The 17304-nt window shown below is 47.8% G+C and overlaps 1 protein-coding gene across 10 annotated transcripts in view; it reads right to left on the reverse strand.

Moving 5' to 3' along the window:
* Positions 1-17304, reverse strand: part of astn1 (astrotactin 1) — a 474928-nt gene that overhangs the window by 269925 nt on the left and 187699 nt on the right. For all 10 annotated transcript variants that reach the window (XM_079652095.1, XM_079652090.1, XM_079652093.1 and 7 more), the window contains one exon: positions 11043-11193. In XM_079652095.1, the coding sequence (XP_079508221.1) occupies positions 11043-11193 (151 nt within the window). The remainder of the gene's footprint in view (positions 1-11042; positions 11194-17304) is intronic.

Consider the following 17304-nt stretch of genomic DNA (forward strand, 5'->3'; position numbering starts at 1 on the left):
TATTTTTCATCAGGATATTGGAAGAATAGGAGGGATTGAGGTCAATCACTGGCAATTTTTTATTTTATTTTAAACGGTACAGTACACTTTATGTTGAACTATTTATTATGTTGTTGGTGCAGCTGGCACTTTATGTTGAACTGTTTATTGTTTTGGCCAAGGTTATTGAGAGAATTGGACTGAAATGTATTAGATTTTTTAAATCAACTGTTGGTAAATCAACAAAGTCTGTTATGGCCTCTGAAGCAACAGAGAGATGTTTTCTAATAGTCAGGGTTTCCAATGTTCTGAATGTACTTGAAAGTATTGTGTTATACTTAAAAAACAAAGTGTTATAGTTTACAGAAGGTCTACCTACCTATAGGCTACCTGAGTCTCTGAAATGTACTATATTCCTAAATATGCTATTGCTACACTTTATGGCAAAAATTGCACTTTTCTGTAGGTCTTGGTTAAGTACCATCTTGAAAAAAATAAACAATGTTTTGTTGCTTAAGCTTATGTATTCAGTCATTATTCAATGGTATACTAAAATCCATGTGAAAAAAATTGCTTTTCACTGTTCTCAGGTCAAATATTTATATGTGATTAAAAATGCGATTAATTGCGATTAATTAATTACAAAGCCTGTAATAATTAGATTAATTTTTTTAATCGAGTCCCGGCCCTAAAAAAAACATGACATTTCAACAGATTTAAAAAAAATATATATTACAATTATTTGTTTAATTGAAGAACGAAAACAGGAATGTTGAGTTAAATGTTACTCATCCCCCCCAACCCCACTCATTAAAAAATGAACAGAAATGCACCCCCCATCTAAAAATCCCCACAAAGTCCCATTCAAAATGTTAAATGAAAAGAGCCCTTCTCCCTCCAAAAAGTCTCATTAACCCTCTGAGACCCACATGGACATTTCCGTGTTTGTATATGTTTGTGTTTTGCCTAATAAATTGTCATTTCTTTGCAGTAAAATCAAGTTTTACACATCCCAGAAATCAGCCCAACCTCAGCTAATGATAAATGTCACTCATTAGAGACTTATATACACTATAATAGGGGATATTTGCCCATAAATAAAAAATAAATAAAAAACGGAGCTTGCATTTTTTTACATATTTCATTAAAAAGAACTGCTAACCATAACATTGAAAGAAATATTCAACACAGAAAATTGCACACATTTATTATCATTGTATCATAACTAGGGATGGGTATCGTTTGAAATGTATCCATTCCGATTCCGGTTCTGCTATCGATTCCGGTTCTTATCGATTCCCCATTTGGATTCCAAAATTGTAAAAGAAACAGGTCAAACGTTTAGATAACAAAAATATCTTTATTCTTTTAAGCTTTAACTGCCATTTTCACAAATAAAAAAATATACATGCAATACAAATGTAGGCTATTGCACAATAGCTGTGCTTTATTTTAACTGAGCTATGCCTGTGGCAAGCTATTAACAGGCATTACACTGTGCCTTGTCTTTTTTCTTTCTTAGTGTAGTGGAGCCTCACATTAGAACGTTTACCGCGATCCATCTTTGGTGTTATGAAGTGACTGAGCTTGTGAACTGTCTACGGGAGGGCGGGGGGAGCCTCGCTGCGGGGCAACTGTGGACCTCTGTCGCCTGTCAGTGCAACTTACATGATGCCGTTATTAAGGGCTGTGCCGGCCGTCAGCGTACCGAGCCCGCTGACGAACGGCCGTTCTGTGATTCTCCAGGTCCGCCCTGTATTCCTCCGGGTCACCGCGGTGCAGACGGAGCCGCTGGAATACAGGGTCTATGGCGTTTAGGAACCGTTAAGCAGAACCAAAATTGTGTATATTGTGTACCCGGCATTTTCTTATCGGTTCTCATCTGGAACCAAGTTTCGGTTCCCAACCCTAATCATAACTGATTAGAAGATTCTAACTGATTCTGTCATTAGTTATGCCCATTCTTTTGGGCAGTGTCCATGGGTGTTTTTTTGAGAGGAATTGTCATTTTTTTGTCCTGCCAATTTTGAGGAGTACACATGATATATATCAGGTCCACAATCACACATGGCATGCTGAGCAGATTCGTCTGAATTTTCATCAACATTGTCTCCTTGAACAATCTGTTCCAAAGCCTCAGCTGTAGTAAACGTCCTTGCCATACCTCAGTTTACTTTCAAAACACTAAAATAACGTATTCCAACTTTTATTTTGTTTTTGCGCTGGAATTATACTGGCTCTTGTTTCAGTAAACATAACTGAGGTTACCTACTGTAACCCCAGCTTCTATGAGTAAATGGCGTAGCCCTCTAAGGCCATCACTATTGGGTAATCCCCCTGCGCACCCGCGCAACACTGAAACACTTGTAGCCCACGCACACCCGCAAAGTGGGCCCCACCCTCGGGCTTCCTTCCGGTATAAATAGGAAGGAGGCCCGACAATATGCTCCAATACAAAATAACTTTTCTTCAGCTATTCGTAGAGCCAGTGGGGCCCAGCACTTAGAGGGCTATGCCATTTACTCATAGAAGCTGGGGTTACAGTAGGTAACCTCAGTTCTATTTCGTATATGGCTTCGCCCTCTAAGGCTATCGCTATTGGGTTAAGGGCGAAGCATGATGTAGTCTGCGCCCCACTGGGTCCGCCCGGCACTAGAAGCACAGACACACCTGCTCAATAACACCCCATGCTTGTTGTGCCATGCGTAATGGCGCATCACCGTCCCTGGAATATAGCATAACATGAATATTTTCCATGAGGGGACGAAGGCTGGGAACAATACATACCTGCCGCTGTGAAAAGTAGAGACGAAGGTCATACTATGCCCAGTGACAAAAAGAGGGGGAACAGCAGCTCTCTGCGTGCAGACAGGCAGGAGGCGCACAGCTGGATCCCGGACGTCACTCACTCTGACAAGACACTCCGTACAGGGTGTGTCAGAGAGGAATGGGAGACATCCCTCAAATACAATTGAATAAATGAACAGGGAGAAGACCAAGATGCAGCAGTGCAAATGTCTTCCACTGACATTCCTCCGTGCAAAGCCATGGAGGAGGACATTCCTCTGGTGGAGTGCACATTCTCCGGGGGATCCACCCCAGAGGAGACATATGCCTGTGACACAGCTTCACACAGCCAGTGTGACAGCCGTTGTGCAGACAGAGGCTGCCCGATCGAGCGCTCTCTACAGTGCACAAACAGGCGCTGAGAATGACGCAAGGCAGCCGTGCGCGCCACTAGCAGGACAGCGCGCGCACAGGACAGAGGAGATGAGACACGGCTTCTTCCTCCGACCTGTGAGGAGGGGGAAAGAAGCCATCCAAGGTGATTACTCTCGACTTTAACAAGCTTGTGATGACCTTTGGCATAAAAGCCGGGTTAGGGCTTAAAACAGCTGAACTGCCATCTCCTTGGATCCGGAGGCATGACGGAGCCACAGAGAGAGCAGACAAGTCACTCACCCTTTTCGGCAGACTATTGTCTGGTCTGATATTCCCTGAAATGAGAAAACGCAGGAACTTCTGGGATGGGAAGTTTTGGGATGATGGGTACGTGGAAGTATGCATCCTTCAGGTGGAAGTTAACCAGTCGTCCTGGTGAACACATTCCAGCACCTGTTTGATCGTCAGCATGTGGAATACTGAAAGATCGAGGATGTCTCATTCCCCCAGTCTTTTTCGGGATTAGAAAAATAACGGGAGTGAAAACCCCTGATTTTCCTCCCTTTGAGGAACCCTGGAAATATCCTCTTTCAACAGGAGTTCCAGCAACTCGGATTGGAGCGTAAGACATAGCTTCTGGGAGGACAGGAGTGTTTCCTGTATCCCATTGAACTGTGGGGGGGGAGAGGCGAACTGCAGGACGTATCCTCTGCTGATCAGCCTGCTCATCCATCTGTCCATCAGACACACGCGCTGCCACTCTGAGAAAAACTCTGAGAGTGGGCGCACGTGCTCGAGATGTGTTTTTGGTCTTCATGGTGACGAGCCACACCAGAGCCCCTGCCGCCGCTGCCCGTGAGGCAACCCAAGGTGTCCTTGGACCGAAAGGGCTGCGCTGGGGGCTCCACACGCTGCGTCTCACTCCAACTCTCATCATGAGGCGCGTACACGCTCAGGGGATGGATGGAGGTGTGTGCAGTGCTGCCCACATGAGGCGTTAACGGCGCTCATGGGTTTATTAAGGCCGTGTGTACGAGGCGTATCTCGGACAGAGGAATGCCGCGAGCTCTGTAGTTTATTAACCAACAGGTTAAAACCAGGCTTCTGCAGCGAGCCCTGCTGTCTACTAATCAACAGATTAGTGGCAGCCGGCTTAATTAGCGCGCTCTGAAATGTATTAACCGACAGGTTAAAACCAGGCTTTAGCAACGAGCCCTGCTGGCTATTAACCGACAGGTTATAGGCAGCTGGTTTACACAGGGCGTGAGGCAACTCAAGGTTGGCTTGGACCGAAAGGGCTGCGCGGGGGCCTCCACACGCTGCGTCTCACTCCGACTCTCATCATGAGGCGCTTACACGATCAGGGGATGGATGGAGGTGTGTGCAGTGCTGCCCACATGAGGCGTTATAACGGCGCTCATGGGTTTATTATGACCGTGTGTAGGAGGCGTATCTCGGACAGAGGAATGCCGCGAGCTCTGCAGGTTATTAACCAAGGTTAAAACCGGCAGGCTTTTGCAGCGAGCCCTGCTGGTAATCAACAGATTAGTGGCAGCCGGCTTAATTAGCGAGCTCTGCAGTTTATTAACCGATAGGTTAAAACCAGCAGGCTTCTGCAGCAAGCCCTAGGTACCGTGGCGCTGCGGGCACTGCCGCTGGGTGCACTCAGCCTGGAATACTGCTCATTCCCCCGTTCTGGCTTCTCTGTGATGTGCTGTAATAGTCGTCATGGTGACGAGCCACGCCATTGCCCTCGCTGCCCGTGAGGCGAAAGGGCTGCGAGGAAGCCTCCACATGCTGCGTTTCACTCCGGCTGTCATCATGAGGCGTGTACACGCTCAGGGGATGAGTGGCTGTGTGTGCAGTGCTGTCCACATGAGGCGTTATAACGGCGCTCATGGGTTATTATGACCGTGTATAGGAGGCATATCTCGGACGGAAGAATGCTGCGAGCTCTGCAGGTTTTTTAACCGATAGGTTAAAACCAGCAGGCTTCTGCAGGGAGCCCTGCTGTCTACTTAATCAGCAGATTAGTGGCAGCCGGCTTAATTACCGGCTCCGCTTCCTCGGAGGCTCTCGCGGAGCAGACCAGGAGCAGGGGAGCCTCACTCCCCTTTGACTCGCCGCCGGGAGACCATGTCTCTGGGGTGGCGGGGGAGCAGAGACATGGGACGGAGCCCCTGCAGCCGCCGACGGGCGAGTCTGACGCCGAGGCGGTTACTGTGGGCGTCTCTCCGCTTGCGGCCTCCTGTGGCCGGCGTGGACGCCGCGGCTGCTGCGGCCTGCTGCGGGCGTTGGTGCCGCTGTGGACGCTCAGCAGGCTGGAGCCAGCTGACATGCTGGTGAATGCCGTCCGCCTGTTCCGCGGTCGTCTTCATGGACTCCACCATGGCGTGGAACTGGGGTCTTAACAGCCCGTCCGGGCTGATTGGAGCGTCCAGTAGCACTTTTCTGGCCGTCTCCGTAACAGACGCCTGCTGCAGCCAGAGGTGGCGCTGGATCTGTGTCACCCACGCGGAAATCCTCGCCTGGGAGACAGCGACGGACGCGCACAGAGGGAGTGCCGTGCTGCCCGCCTTGCTGATTTCCTCTGACTCGGTGGTGGACCCCTCTACCAGTGTCACCACCGAGTTGGAGAGCAGCGCGATGATATTCGCCGCCGCCTGAAAGGCACACTGGTGCACCCGGTCGGCCTGGCGGGCGACATACTCTCTGGGGGAGCTCAACGTAGGGCGCCGTCCCGTGGCGACGGAGAAGGGGACCGCATGCTCGGCCGCCAAACCAGCCCCCTGCTCCGACTCTGTCTCCCTCATCCAGGGGAGAGGAGGGAGGGGAGAACCGCACGGTGAACCATTGAGGGAGACACTCGGCTCCAGGGACATGCTGCCGTCCACGTGCTCCTGGACGGGCCAATCGTCCTCGTCGGCCGCAGCAGCTAGAGCGTTTGCTCTTCGCTTCCTGTCGGCTGATGGGAGACGGGCACCATGTGAGCAAGCAACCTGCTGGCTGAGAGCCGCGTCCGCGTGCTCTGGCCCCAGGCAGGATTCGCACATTGCGTGCTGGTCATAGCTCATGATATATCCTGAGCCACATGAGGGACAATTTCGGACGCAGTTGTTGCTCATGATGTTTAATGGTTCTGTGCTTCAGTAACTGCCGTGGTTTGCTGAAGAAAAGAGGGGGCAGATTGTCGGGCCTCCTTCCTATTTATACCAGAAGGAAGCCCGAGGGTGGGGCCCACCTTGCGGGTGGGCGTGGACTAAAAGTGTTTCAGTGCTGCGCGGGAGCGCAGGGGGATTACCCAATAGCGATAGCCTGAGAGGGCGAAGCCATATACGAAATAGAACAACGGAACTGACAGGCAACCCTCTGAATCAGACTCCGATTGGCTGTGACTGCATCCACTCAGAGTGTCCGATTCAGAAACGTGACTCTTTCACTCTTTATGTTACAAACAAAGATGGTGGATGAGAATAGATCTATAAAAGAGAAAACGATAAGCAATGCTCGAGAATCAAGGTGAGACTATTCGCATCTTTTAAAACTCTAAGCTCATATTTCACCAAAATAAGTAAACGCCTCTCAATTAAAAACTTAATGGAGCTGTTTATTGCCGTTTCTGTAGTTTGAGAGGAAAAACATGGCATGTCTCTGGCTGAAACAGCTGACAAGTTATGACGCTTTGAACACAACGTGATATTTGGGATCGTATACGGCCCCGTTGGTCTCAGAGGGTTAAACATGCAAATCTTCCTTCAAGCAATCCTCTGCATTTTTGCTAATCCCGGGCCTCATCAACATCCAACTCTGAGTCTTCCTCTTCAGTGTCACTGTCCAGCCTTGTCTAGGATGGCTATGTGTCCGGCTCAAAGAGCCTTAGGTTTGCCTGAATGCCAGCCAGTTTTTCCATTTTTTGCGAACCTTTGTGTGGTCTCAATAGCCATGCAGTAATCAGTGTGCTATGGCATGGATATTCAAGTACTTGAATGGCATCTGTTTGTTTTAGTCAAGATTATGCTAAAATATACTTTCGCCAACTATATTTAAGTTCCCTATGAAGAGCCAACCTTCAATTTGGAAAATTCCCAGTTTATTCCCATACATTCCCGTTTATTCCCGTTTATTCCCATGGAAAGTTTCCATCTTTGAAAATTCCCGGAATTTTGCAACCCTAATTATACTTCATAAATAGTATAATAAATGTGCAAGATTTTAAACACTTCATTTGAAATAGTTTTTGCTGTTGTAAAATGTGAGTTTAGCTATAATCCATTCCAAATGTTTATTTATGTTAAAAGGTATGCATAAAAGAAAATCATAATTTAAAGCTAACACAGAGTGAGTAATTAAAAAAAGGTAATTTTGCAGGTGAAGTATTTCTTTAATTTATTTAAATGATGTCCCCAGATAGTGTTTTGTTGTGCACTCATTGTTCCTTTTAATATGTGTGTGATTTGCAGATGCAGAGAATATTATTCAAACCGATTTAAAGGGTGCTAATTCATCATAACTCACAACTCTATCCAATATTTGCAATATTGTCCCTTCTTATATGTTAACATACTACTAAGTATGAAGAAAAAGCTGACTTGCTAGTCCAATTCAGATAACAGGCCAATTGGTAGACTGGTGAGCCTGTCTGTAAGAAAGTCCAGGATAAATGTGTCCCAAACAAGACACGATATGCATAGTTTCTACACTTTCTGATAAGACAAAACAGTTATGTTGTTCTGTAGTGGCAACAGCAGCATGCAAAAGATCGAAGTAAGTGCATATTGCTCTGTGATTTGTTGTGTATACACTGTGAATATAATTAAATTCTGGGATTATTCTTGGGATGAATTTCCTTAGTGGTTCGAGTGGAGCTTAGTGGATGTTTAAGCATAATGGAAAAAGAGAAACATTAAAGGATAAATATTGTAAGTAAGTACATGTAATCACTTTGTTCTTGTTTTCACAAATGTTCTTCGAAAAATATCACAGCATTCTCCAACATGCTCACAGGGATGGAAATAAAACATGACGATAAATAATTAATGAAATACAAAAGAAAAGTATTTAAGGGTTAATAGAGGTGTGGCAAGGGGAGACTGCACCATCCCATTTAGGAAAAGTGCATTCAGCAAGGCAGTCTTTTCATTCCACGCATCCCATCAATGGAATTCAATACCAAAACCAATAAGAGAATCCTCATCCTACTACACATTCAAGCACAGTATTAAAAAGTGGTTCATTAATACACAACAGTGTCAGCACTGATGTGTGGGTGTAGGTGTTAGTATGAGTGCGTATTGTGAATGTTTTATTTATTATCATGACTTGCTCTTATCTGTATTCAGTGATGTCATCTATTGTAATTATGTACATTTTGTATTTATTTTTGTTTTTGGTGTAACAATGTCGTGGTATTTGTATTATTGCTTCTAGGATGTCTATTACCATCTGGCAAAGGGACTATCAGTGAAACCTAGCCTTTTGGCTAAGTTGAGTACTTTTACATGTTTTTAATATGTTGATTAATAATGTCAATTCAAGCGTTAGCAATAAATATCTTTACTGTTTATTTTTGGATTGTGTAAGACTCATTTGAGAGAGAAGAAAGTGTCTTTTTTTCCTGATGCTTTTGGCAAGGATTTGCAACAAACTGCAAAAAATAAGAAGCAGCCCATTAAGTGCTAGTGAGCACACTTTTTTTTAAAAAAGCATCCACTAATTCATTTCGTAAAACAAACATTACTACACCATACCTTGACTTTGATGTGCTTTCCTACACGATGTAGAAGCAGTGGGAAACAGTTGTGTTAGCTTGATAAATCATATTCAAATGCCCATGAGACTTCAAAGCCCTGGCTCTAAATCTCCTCTCTGTCATCTCTCGGTACAGGATGGAAATTGGATAGATATTTTAGTCTCTGACCAGTGCAATGTAGTTGCAATTCTGCAGCCTCGTTTCAGACTGTGTATGAAGTCATTTTAGATAGCGGACAATATTACGAAGGACCAATTATACCTAAACAATAGGAGATATTTTCTGACCAGAACAGGCCGTGATTGTCCGCTGTTTTTATGTAAGTAATAATCCATTTGTTTGTGACATGTACAAGGCCACAGGAAATAAATAGTTATTTTCCTGCGCATTTGTTTTTGGAAAAACAGCTAAACTAAGCAGTTGAAAAGCTCAGAAGCTCAATTGTATAAGCTGAGTACCAACATCTGATATTAAAGAAGCTTATGTGTAGCATAGCTGTTTAAGATTTAACTTGAAGTACACATAGAAATTCAAAATAGGGAGTATTCAAATACACAATCTGACGGGGGCTGAATGTCACTGTCGAGACTTTTGAAGATTTTTAATAAACGCTCAAGTATGGTCTAAGAGATGTAGATGGATGTATTAACATCATCCAACATCTCACTTATGGTCACCAGAGTATTCATGGTCATCTCTTTGTGTGTCATCTACATGTAATCTAGCAACATCATGAGGGGAAAATTGCAGTTGGACCAATAATTTGTTTGATGAACACATGCCCACAAATCTTTTCCATCTCATTCCATTGGCCCTAGCTATATTTCTTGAAAAATATGTTTTTTCGTATGCCTCCAAGATGAATGAAAAATCCAAGAAAAGTATTGATGGATTCAAGTAAATAGGGTGCCTTGTTTAACAGTAAAACAAATAAAAATATATGTTTACAATGTTTTACATAGCTTGTGCAGTATAATCCAAGTCTAATGTATCCAGTCGTATATGTCTGACTAACTCATTTAAAGTGTCCTTATACAGTATGTTGTAGTGCACTTTAACATGCATGTGTTTTACAGAGGCAAATTATGTCCATGCAAAACAGTTACCAAGTGTTGAAGTAATCAGACAATATTAAACTGAAATGTTTTGTGGAAGCATGTATTTAACTTGTTGAGTTAAGGAGAACAAATAAGTTATTTATGTTAAATTCCTTTTGCCGCCTGGTATAAGATAATATTTTACAGTCAGATGATTCCAAAAGAACAAATGAATAACACAATGGTACTTCTACTCTAATGTTTACCGAACAACCTGCATAATTGCTCGGAAATACATCATACGTTGTAATTTATAAATGAAACATTTTCCCAATAAGACATCTTGCAAGTTCTCCCTTGTTTCTCTGTGCTGCAGGTACATCATAATAGATAGGATGAAGCATACTGCATTGCATACATAGCATCTCCCTAGTTCACCTGAAAGGGTCAACTCAAGTGCATCAAAGTACTCGAAAATAAATTAAATTGTTAGGAGGGCTGGTGCAGGACAGCTTATCAATAGAGAACTGGGGATTTAGGGGAAGCAAAACACTAGCAGACGGCGCTAAGATTCTGCAAATAATAACAATGGCATTGCTGGGGTCTCCCGACAGACGGAGACGAAAACAAACCCGGATGCTACTTCTCCTGGTTGCTAAGCACCACCTGGAAGTAATGAATATGTTGTCGGCCTGAGAGGCATTTGAGACAGCAGGCAAACTCAAAACTGTCTACTCAGACACATTACAGAGTGCAGGTCTGCTGCTTGTCCTTGATATGGGTCGCCTTGGCCTGCAGATATTCTCATGAATATGTATACTTAAACACTGATGGCCCAAACAGAAGAGTCCTTCAACATTATATTATGAACCAATTCTGAAGAGGCTCTGTAAGTGGGTAGATATTAAAAAATCCATAATGCTTGGATCTGAAGGGTGTTGAAGGTAAAGTCAGTGTCAGGTGCTCATATAGCGTGAATCAGAGCAGGATGGTGTGGAGACATACTATAGAGTTCTTCAGTTTGGATTTATATAGAAATCTAAAAGGTCATGTTCTGCCGCTGTAGCTAATGTCTGACAGCTTCCAGTCAGTCTTGTTTAAGAAGGATGACTCACCACACATCCTGTGGAGTCCAGTTTCCGGTCGGAGATGCAGCGGAAGTTACGGCTGCAGCCTCCGTTGTCTTTGGTGCAGTCTCTGACCGGCCCAAAGGAGTCCAGGAGGACTTCCAAGGAGTCGAAGGATGAACTGATCATCAGTTCCTCTCTGAGAAAGCAGAAATGATTGGCAAAAAAAGGTCAATATCAGGGTGAGCGAAGCAGGCGGGAGCCAAATGCCGGACAGATATAGGGTTTAACAGAAAATACCTTTATTTCAAGGCTACAAGATACAGAGCAGAACTCTCTCCCTAGTGAACATATACAAGTTTGACAATCAGACACAGGAAGGCAAACACAGGATGGAGTCCAGACACAGGGAGAACAGCATTTCAAAATAAAACCGGTAACTAGACACACACAACTAAAATCATGACAGCTACTGATTTGCAGGGCTGTGCTGGTGTGTCATTGCAGCTAAGAACTGATTTGAGAGTTGCTTCATTTATTCAAGCGTTCTAGGTGGAAGGGAGTCAGCTGGCTGGTATGGTCAGAAGTGTTACATCAATAACAACATCCAACACTACATCAGTGCAGCCAAGTGAGAAGTTAAACCCAAGTTAAACCATAACATCTAAATCAAAAATACTTTCCAACACTTGTTCCATAGATTATTTTTTAATTGAATGGAACAACTGAAAGTTCTGTCACTTTTTAATGATTTTATAACATGTGCTTGCCAGAACTTCTTGTATATTGTCTGAAAGTTCCAAGCATAAAAATAATGTTTAACAATAGAAACCATATTTCCAGTTCTCATTCATAACACTCCGTTCGATGTCTCACTATGGGATGCGCCTCATCCGCGGAGCAAACAGAAGCATCAATCTCATTACGCCAATCCTGATTGGCAGGTGATCATGACGTCAGCGTCAGGGAATCCACCCCCTATAAGTAGCTTGCGCTACGCCGCATGCGTCATTCAAACACCTCTTCTCGCTTCAGAGCACATCTCTATATCGGTAGCCGGGCTTGCTCACACAGTCCACAGACGGAACCAAGCTAACCAAGCTAACTTCGGTCGACGGGCGCTCGCCGGCTACTTTTATATATCCTTCTGCAAGAAGACTGTTAATACTAACACACCAGTTAGTACCACATTTGACCTCACCTTTTTTATTTTCTCCGGAAATCGAAAAGTAAGGTTTTGACTTCAAGCTAGCAGCACACCACGTTGCTAGCTTGTCTCCCTCGCTATCGACACCACGACGGCGAGGACTTTTTTCTACGCTTCTCACACCAGAGAAGAAAGGGATTAAACGACTATTAACATACCAGTTAACACTCTTTGGAAATAAATCTACACAGTCGCTTTTCTCCTCTGCAACTTTCCTGTTGAGAGCGGGCCCTCTCCATGCCGTCACCATGGCGGGCAAGATGGACGCCTCTCTCCCTCACACCAGAGGAGTCGGGACCTCGGTTGCTCGGCTCTGCGACTGTGGGTTGACAATTTCAGGCACAGACACACACCAGGTCTGCTGTTCCTGCCTCGGGCTGGAACACGCCCAGGAGGCTATTGACAACCCCAGCTCGTCCGGACATTGTTCCCGCTTCACCCGAAAGAGCCTCCACCGACGGCTAGCGCGCCAAGCTAGCTTGTAGAGAATGGACCTCCTCATGTAAACTGATGCGCCGGATGGCTATCAGGACACGAGGGCAAACACCGCTAAGATTGAACCCTGCACTGTGTCGGTCTGGGGCTCATCTACAGCGGCAGCTGCGAAACCAGAGTCCCGCCCTGTGTCAGGCTGGAACTCGGTAGCGGCTAGAGACGTGAGATTGGGACCCCACGCTACACCAAGATGGGGCTCCCAGCTGGACCTCACCATGTCCGCGCTCGCGGATGATGTCCTGGAGTCGGAATGCGTGGAGAACGAAGAGGATTTCTCTGAGTTCCTACTCTCTGACTCGGATGTGCAGGAAGAGGACATCTTCATGTCATCAGCTCACGCTGCAATGCCAGGAGCGATGGCTGCTCCCCCGGGCGATAGCACACCAGCTTCGCCCTGTATGGCTATGGACCTGCAGGCCGTGTGTCGACGTGCCGCGTCCAGGCTAGACATTCCATGGCCTGAAATGACCAAGGAGACCTCTAGGTCCCGCTACGAGGGGAAAACTGTGCCCCAAGCAGCGAGGAGAAAGAGGCAACTCCTTCCATTCTTCCCGGAGATGCTGGACGAGGTGTCGGTCTCCTGGAGAGACCGTCCCTTCAGCAATAAGGCCGCAATCCAGGGTGCCTCCTCCCTGGACTGTGACGGTATGGAGAGGCTCGGCCTGCTCCGCATACCGCCCATGGAACCGCTGGTGGCAGCTCACCTCCAACCGAGGCTGGCTCCGACACCGAGCAGGAACCCCACGCTACCGGTCAAGGCAGACCGATTGCAGTCCACGTTGGCTGATCGGACCTACAAGGCCGCAGCGCTGTCCGCCAGGGCACTCAACATTTCCTCACTGCTAACTGCCTACCAGGCAGAGCTCTGCGGGGATCTGTCGAGCGAATTTGGGCCGGCCATATGGGACGAGATCGCAGCGATCACGGACATTTGCCTCCGGGTGCAGCGCTGCGCGGTCCAGCAGTGTCGGTGGGGATTGTCGAAATGGGGTACCACCGTGTTCAGACACTAGAGGGCCCCATGACACAACAAATGGAGACTCTGAGGGTAGGAGACGTGACATCTCCGCTGACTCTAGGGAGAAATTAGTGGAAGATGCTCACAATGTCCGCTTGGGTTTTCAAGACAGTAACACGGGGCTGCTGTCTCCAACCCACTGTCACCCCCCCCCCCCTCGCTTCTCGGCCATTCTGTATTCACAGGCCCGGGGAGAGTCAGCCCATATTCTGGAGAGAGAAATTCTCTCGCTCCTAGAAAACAAGGCTATATCTATAATACCCGCCGAGCGGAATCAGAGCGGCTTTTATTCCAAGTATTTCCTCGTTCCCAAACGGGAAGGGAATGAAAATCGGCCAATACTAGATTTGAGGGCTCTGAACGCGTATCTAAAAAAGATACAAATTCAGAATCCTCATTCACACATCTCTGCTGCGTCTCGTGCGACAAAACGACTGGCTCACGTCAGTCGACCTGGAAGAAATAATGGGCATAATGGTGGTGAAGGAGAGAGCCAGGTGGCTCGACCTGACCAACCTCCCAGACCGGGAAAAGGAGGATGTCTATCATACCTATCGTTCCCGAGGGTATTTTCGGCTCCGCTCTAGTCTCAATGCAGCGGAGACGCGAGTCGAAAAGGAGGGAAGACGAGGCCCTCCACCTCTGTCTCCCTCGAAGGGTTCAGCCGCTACCTGCAACGGTTTCACGCCAGTCCTTCGCCCGAGATGCCTCACACCCTGCCCGGTTCGACATACCGAGGCAGCAGAGGCCACAGCCTGCCCCGAGTCCCCAGCCCAGGCAGGAGACGAGGGCGAGCTGGCCGAGCAGATCTCCGGTTACGGCAGCAGCCGTGCAGGCGCAGCCGACCCAGATCCTCAGCCACCTGACGGGAAGAAAGAAGCGGGCAACCTGACAGCCTCCTCTTCTCCCCTCTGTGACAGAGCTGCGTTCCACAGCTCCAGATGTGTCCCGTTGCCTCGAGACATGCCTCAACGCCATCCTAAAGTGCACAAAACACATTTCTGTCACATATTGTTTTTTTTTTTCTGTATAAAACATTTCCGCTGACGCATCCAGGCTCAGGCCGAGGGCGCAGCTCCAAAAAATGAAAGAAAAAACACAATAAAACAAAAAAAAACAATAAACAGTCCGCCTATTGTTCCCTTTTGAGAGCAGCTACGGGCTCTCTCAAAAGGCGGACATTGGACGGGTCTGTGAGGCACCTCCGCCACGCGCATGCGCAGTGACGACTGGGGTTGTGAAGCCACCATCCTAACGCGCAGGTGCAGTGGCGACTTTGGCTATGAAGCCACCACAGTCACGTGCAGGTGCAGTGCCGGCTGGGGTTGTAATAACACCACCGTCACGCGCATGCGCAGTGTCGGTGGGGATTGTCGAAATGGGGTACCACCGTGTTCAGACACTAGAGGGCCCCATGACACAACAAATGGAGACTGAGGGTAGGAGACGTGACATCTCCGCTGACTCTAGGGAGAAATTAGTGGAAGATGCTCACAATGTCCGCTTGGGTTTTCAAGACAGTAACACGGGGCTGCTGTCTCCAACCCACTGTCACCCCCCCCCCCCCTCGCTTCTCGGCCATTCTGTATTCACAGGCCCGGGGAGAGTCAGCCCATATTCTGGAGAGAGAAATTCTCTCGCTCCTAGAAAACAAGGCTATATCTATAATACCCGCCGAGCGGAATCAGAGCGGCTTTTATTCCAAGTATTTCCTCGTTCCCAAACGGGAAGGGAATGAAAATCGGCCAATACTAGATTTGAGGGCTCTGAACGCGTATCTAAAAAAGATACAAATTCAGAATCCTCACTCACACATCTCTGCTGCGTCTCGTGCGACAAAACGACTGGCTCACGTCAGTCAACCTGGAAGATGCGTATTTCCATATTCCAGCATATTACCCACACAGGGAATATCTGTGGTTCGCATCTCAGGGTGTCTGTTATGTGTATGGAGTACTTCCCTTCGGTCTGTTCTCAGTCCAAGAGGGTTTGTACGATGTACGGAAGCCGCGATAACCCCGTTAAGACAACAGGGTATTCGCCTGGCAACCTACCTGTACGACTGGATGCTTCTTGCACAGTCAAAACAGGGGGTTATTACACGGACAAACGTCCTCGTAATACACCTGCTCGACCTGAGTTTCATAATGAACACGGAAAAGAGCATGTTGTCCCCAGCCCAGACTGTACTTCCCCTGAGGGGGTTTCAGCACTGGAAAGCTGCCCTCAGACTAAACCCCGCCATGGCGAGTGGAGAGTAATGGTCACTATGAGATGCGTGAATGGCACTGCGCCACCGGCCGCACCCGACTTAACTAGTACGGGGCTTGCCTATGGGTGCTGTCTTTCGCAGAGGGCGGTCACCACGGACGCATGTCTGAGGGGCTGGAGAGGTACAGTGGGGCAAAAAAGTATTTAGTCAGCCACCAATTGTGCAAGTTCTCCCACTTAAAAAGATGAGAGAGGCCTGTAATGTTCATCCTAGGTATACCTCAACTATGGGAGACAAAATTAGAAAAAAAATCCAGAAAATCACATTGTCTGATTTTTAAAGAATTTATTTGCAAATTATGGTGGATGTGGCAGCGGGGTGTGGTTTGGGCGCTGGCTGCTGGAGTGAAGGGAGTGGCTCGGCCGGAGGCCAGACAGCTGATCGGAATCAGGTAATCAGTGCGGGAAGAAAAGCATGTCGTAACCCGGTTCTATTCTGTTATGCAGTAGGCGGGATCCTGGAAGGTCGCCAAAGGACCTGTGAAGTTTCCCACCCGGGCAACATTTGAAACCCGCGCATATTATTGTTTGGAGTTAATAAACGCCTGTGTTCCACCAACCTGCTCTTTCCGTCCCGATTTGAACCCTGTGTGAGCGGAGAGGCTCACAGTGGCACCTGAACAGGGACCTGATGTCGGAAGGAGAAACCCCGCTGGGTCAGGCCCTCCAACGTCTCGCTCACATGCAGGAGACCACCACAGCATTACAGCGACAGCAGAGCGAGGCTCTGCTCGGGATCGCCTCGAGCCAGCGCGAGGACCGGGCTCTCCTACGGGAGCTGCTGCAGCGTCCGGCCGCTCGGGAGGGCAATCCCGCTACCAACCCGGCCCGACCGCCTTCAATTGCCTTCCAGAAATTGACGGCAGAGGATGATCCGGAGGCATACCTGGACATATTTGAGGGCACAGCGGCGGCGTGCGGGTGGCCGGAGGAGGAGTGGGCAGCGCGGCTATTGCCTCTGCTATCTGGGAGTGCGCAGCTAGCCGCCCACAGCCTGCCAGCAGCCTCTCGGCATGTGTACCGGCATCTGAGGAAGGCCATCCTGGACCGGCTTGGCAGCACGCCAGAGGGACATAGCCGCCGGTTCCGGGCCCTCCCCTTTGAGGACGCTGACCGGCCCTTCTCCTACGCGCAGCGGCTCCTGGATGCAGCGAGCCGCTGACTCCAGCCGGGGGTGCGCTCCGCTGAGGAAGTCGTCGGGCAGGTGGCGCTGGAGCAGTTAATCGCCGGCCTGCCATCTTCGACGGCGAATTGGGTCCAGTGCCATCGCCCCGCCAACCTGGAAGCAGCCGTCGTCCTTGCGGAGGACCACCTCTCGC

Source organism: Notothenia rossii, assembly GCF_949606895.1.
Source record: "Notothenia rossii genome assembly, chromosome: 9".
Classification (NCBI taxonomy): domain Eukaryota; kingdom Metazoa; phylum Chordata; class Actinopteri; order Perciformes; family Nototheniidae; genus Notothenia; species Notothenia rossii.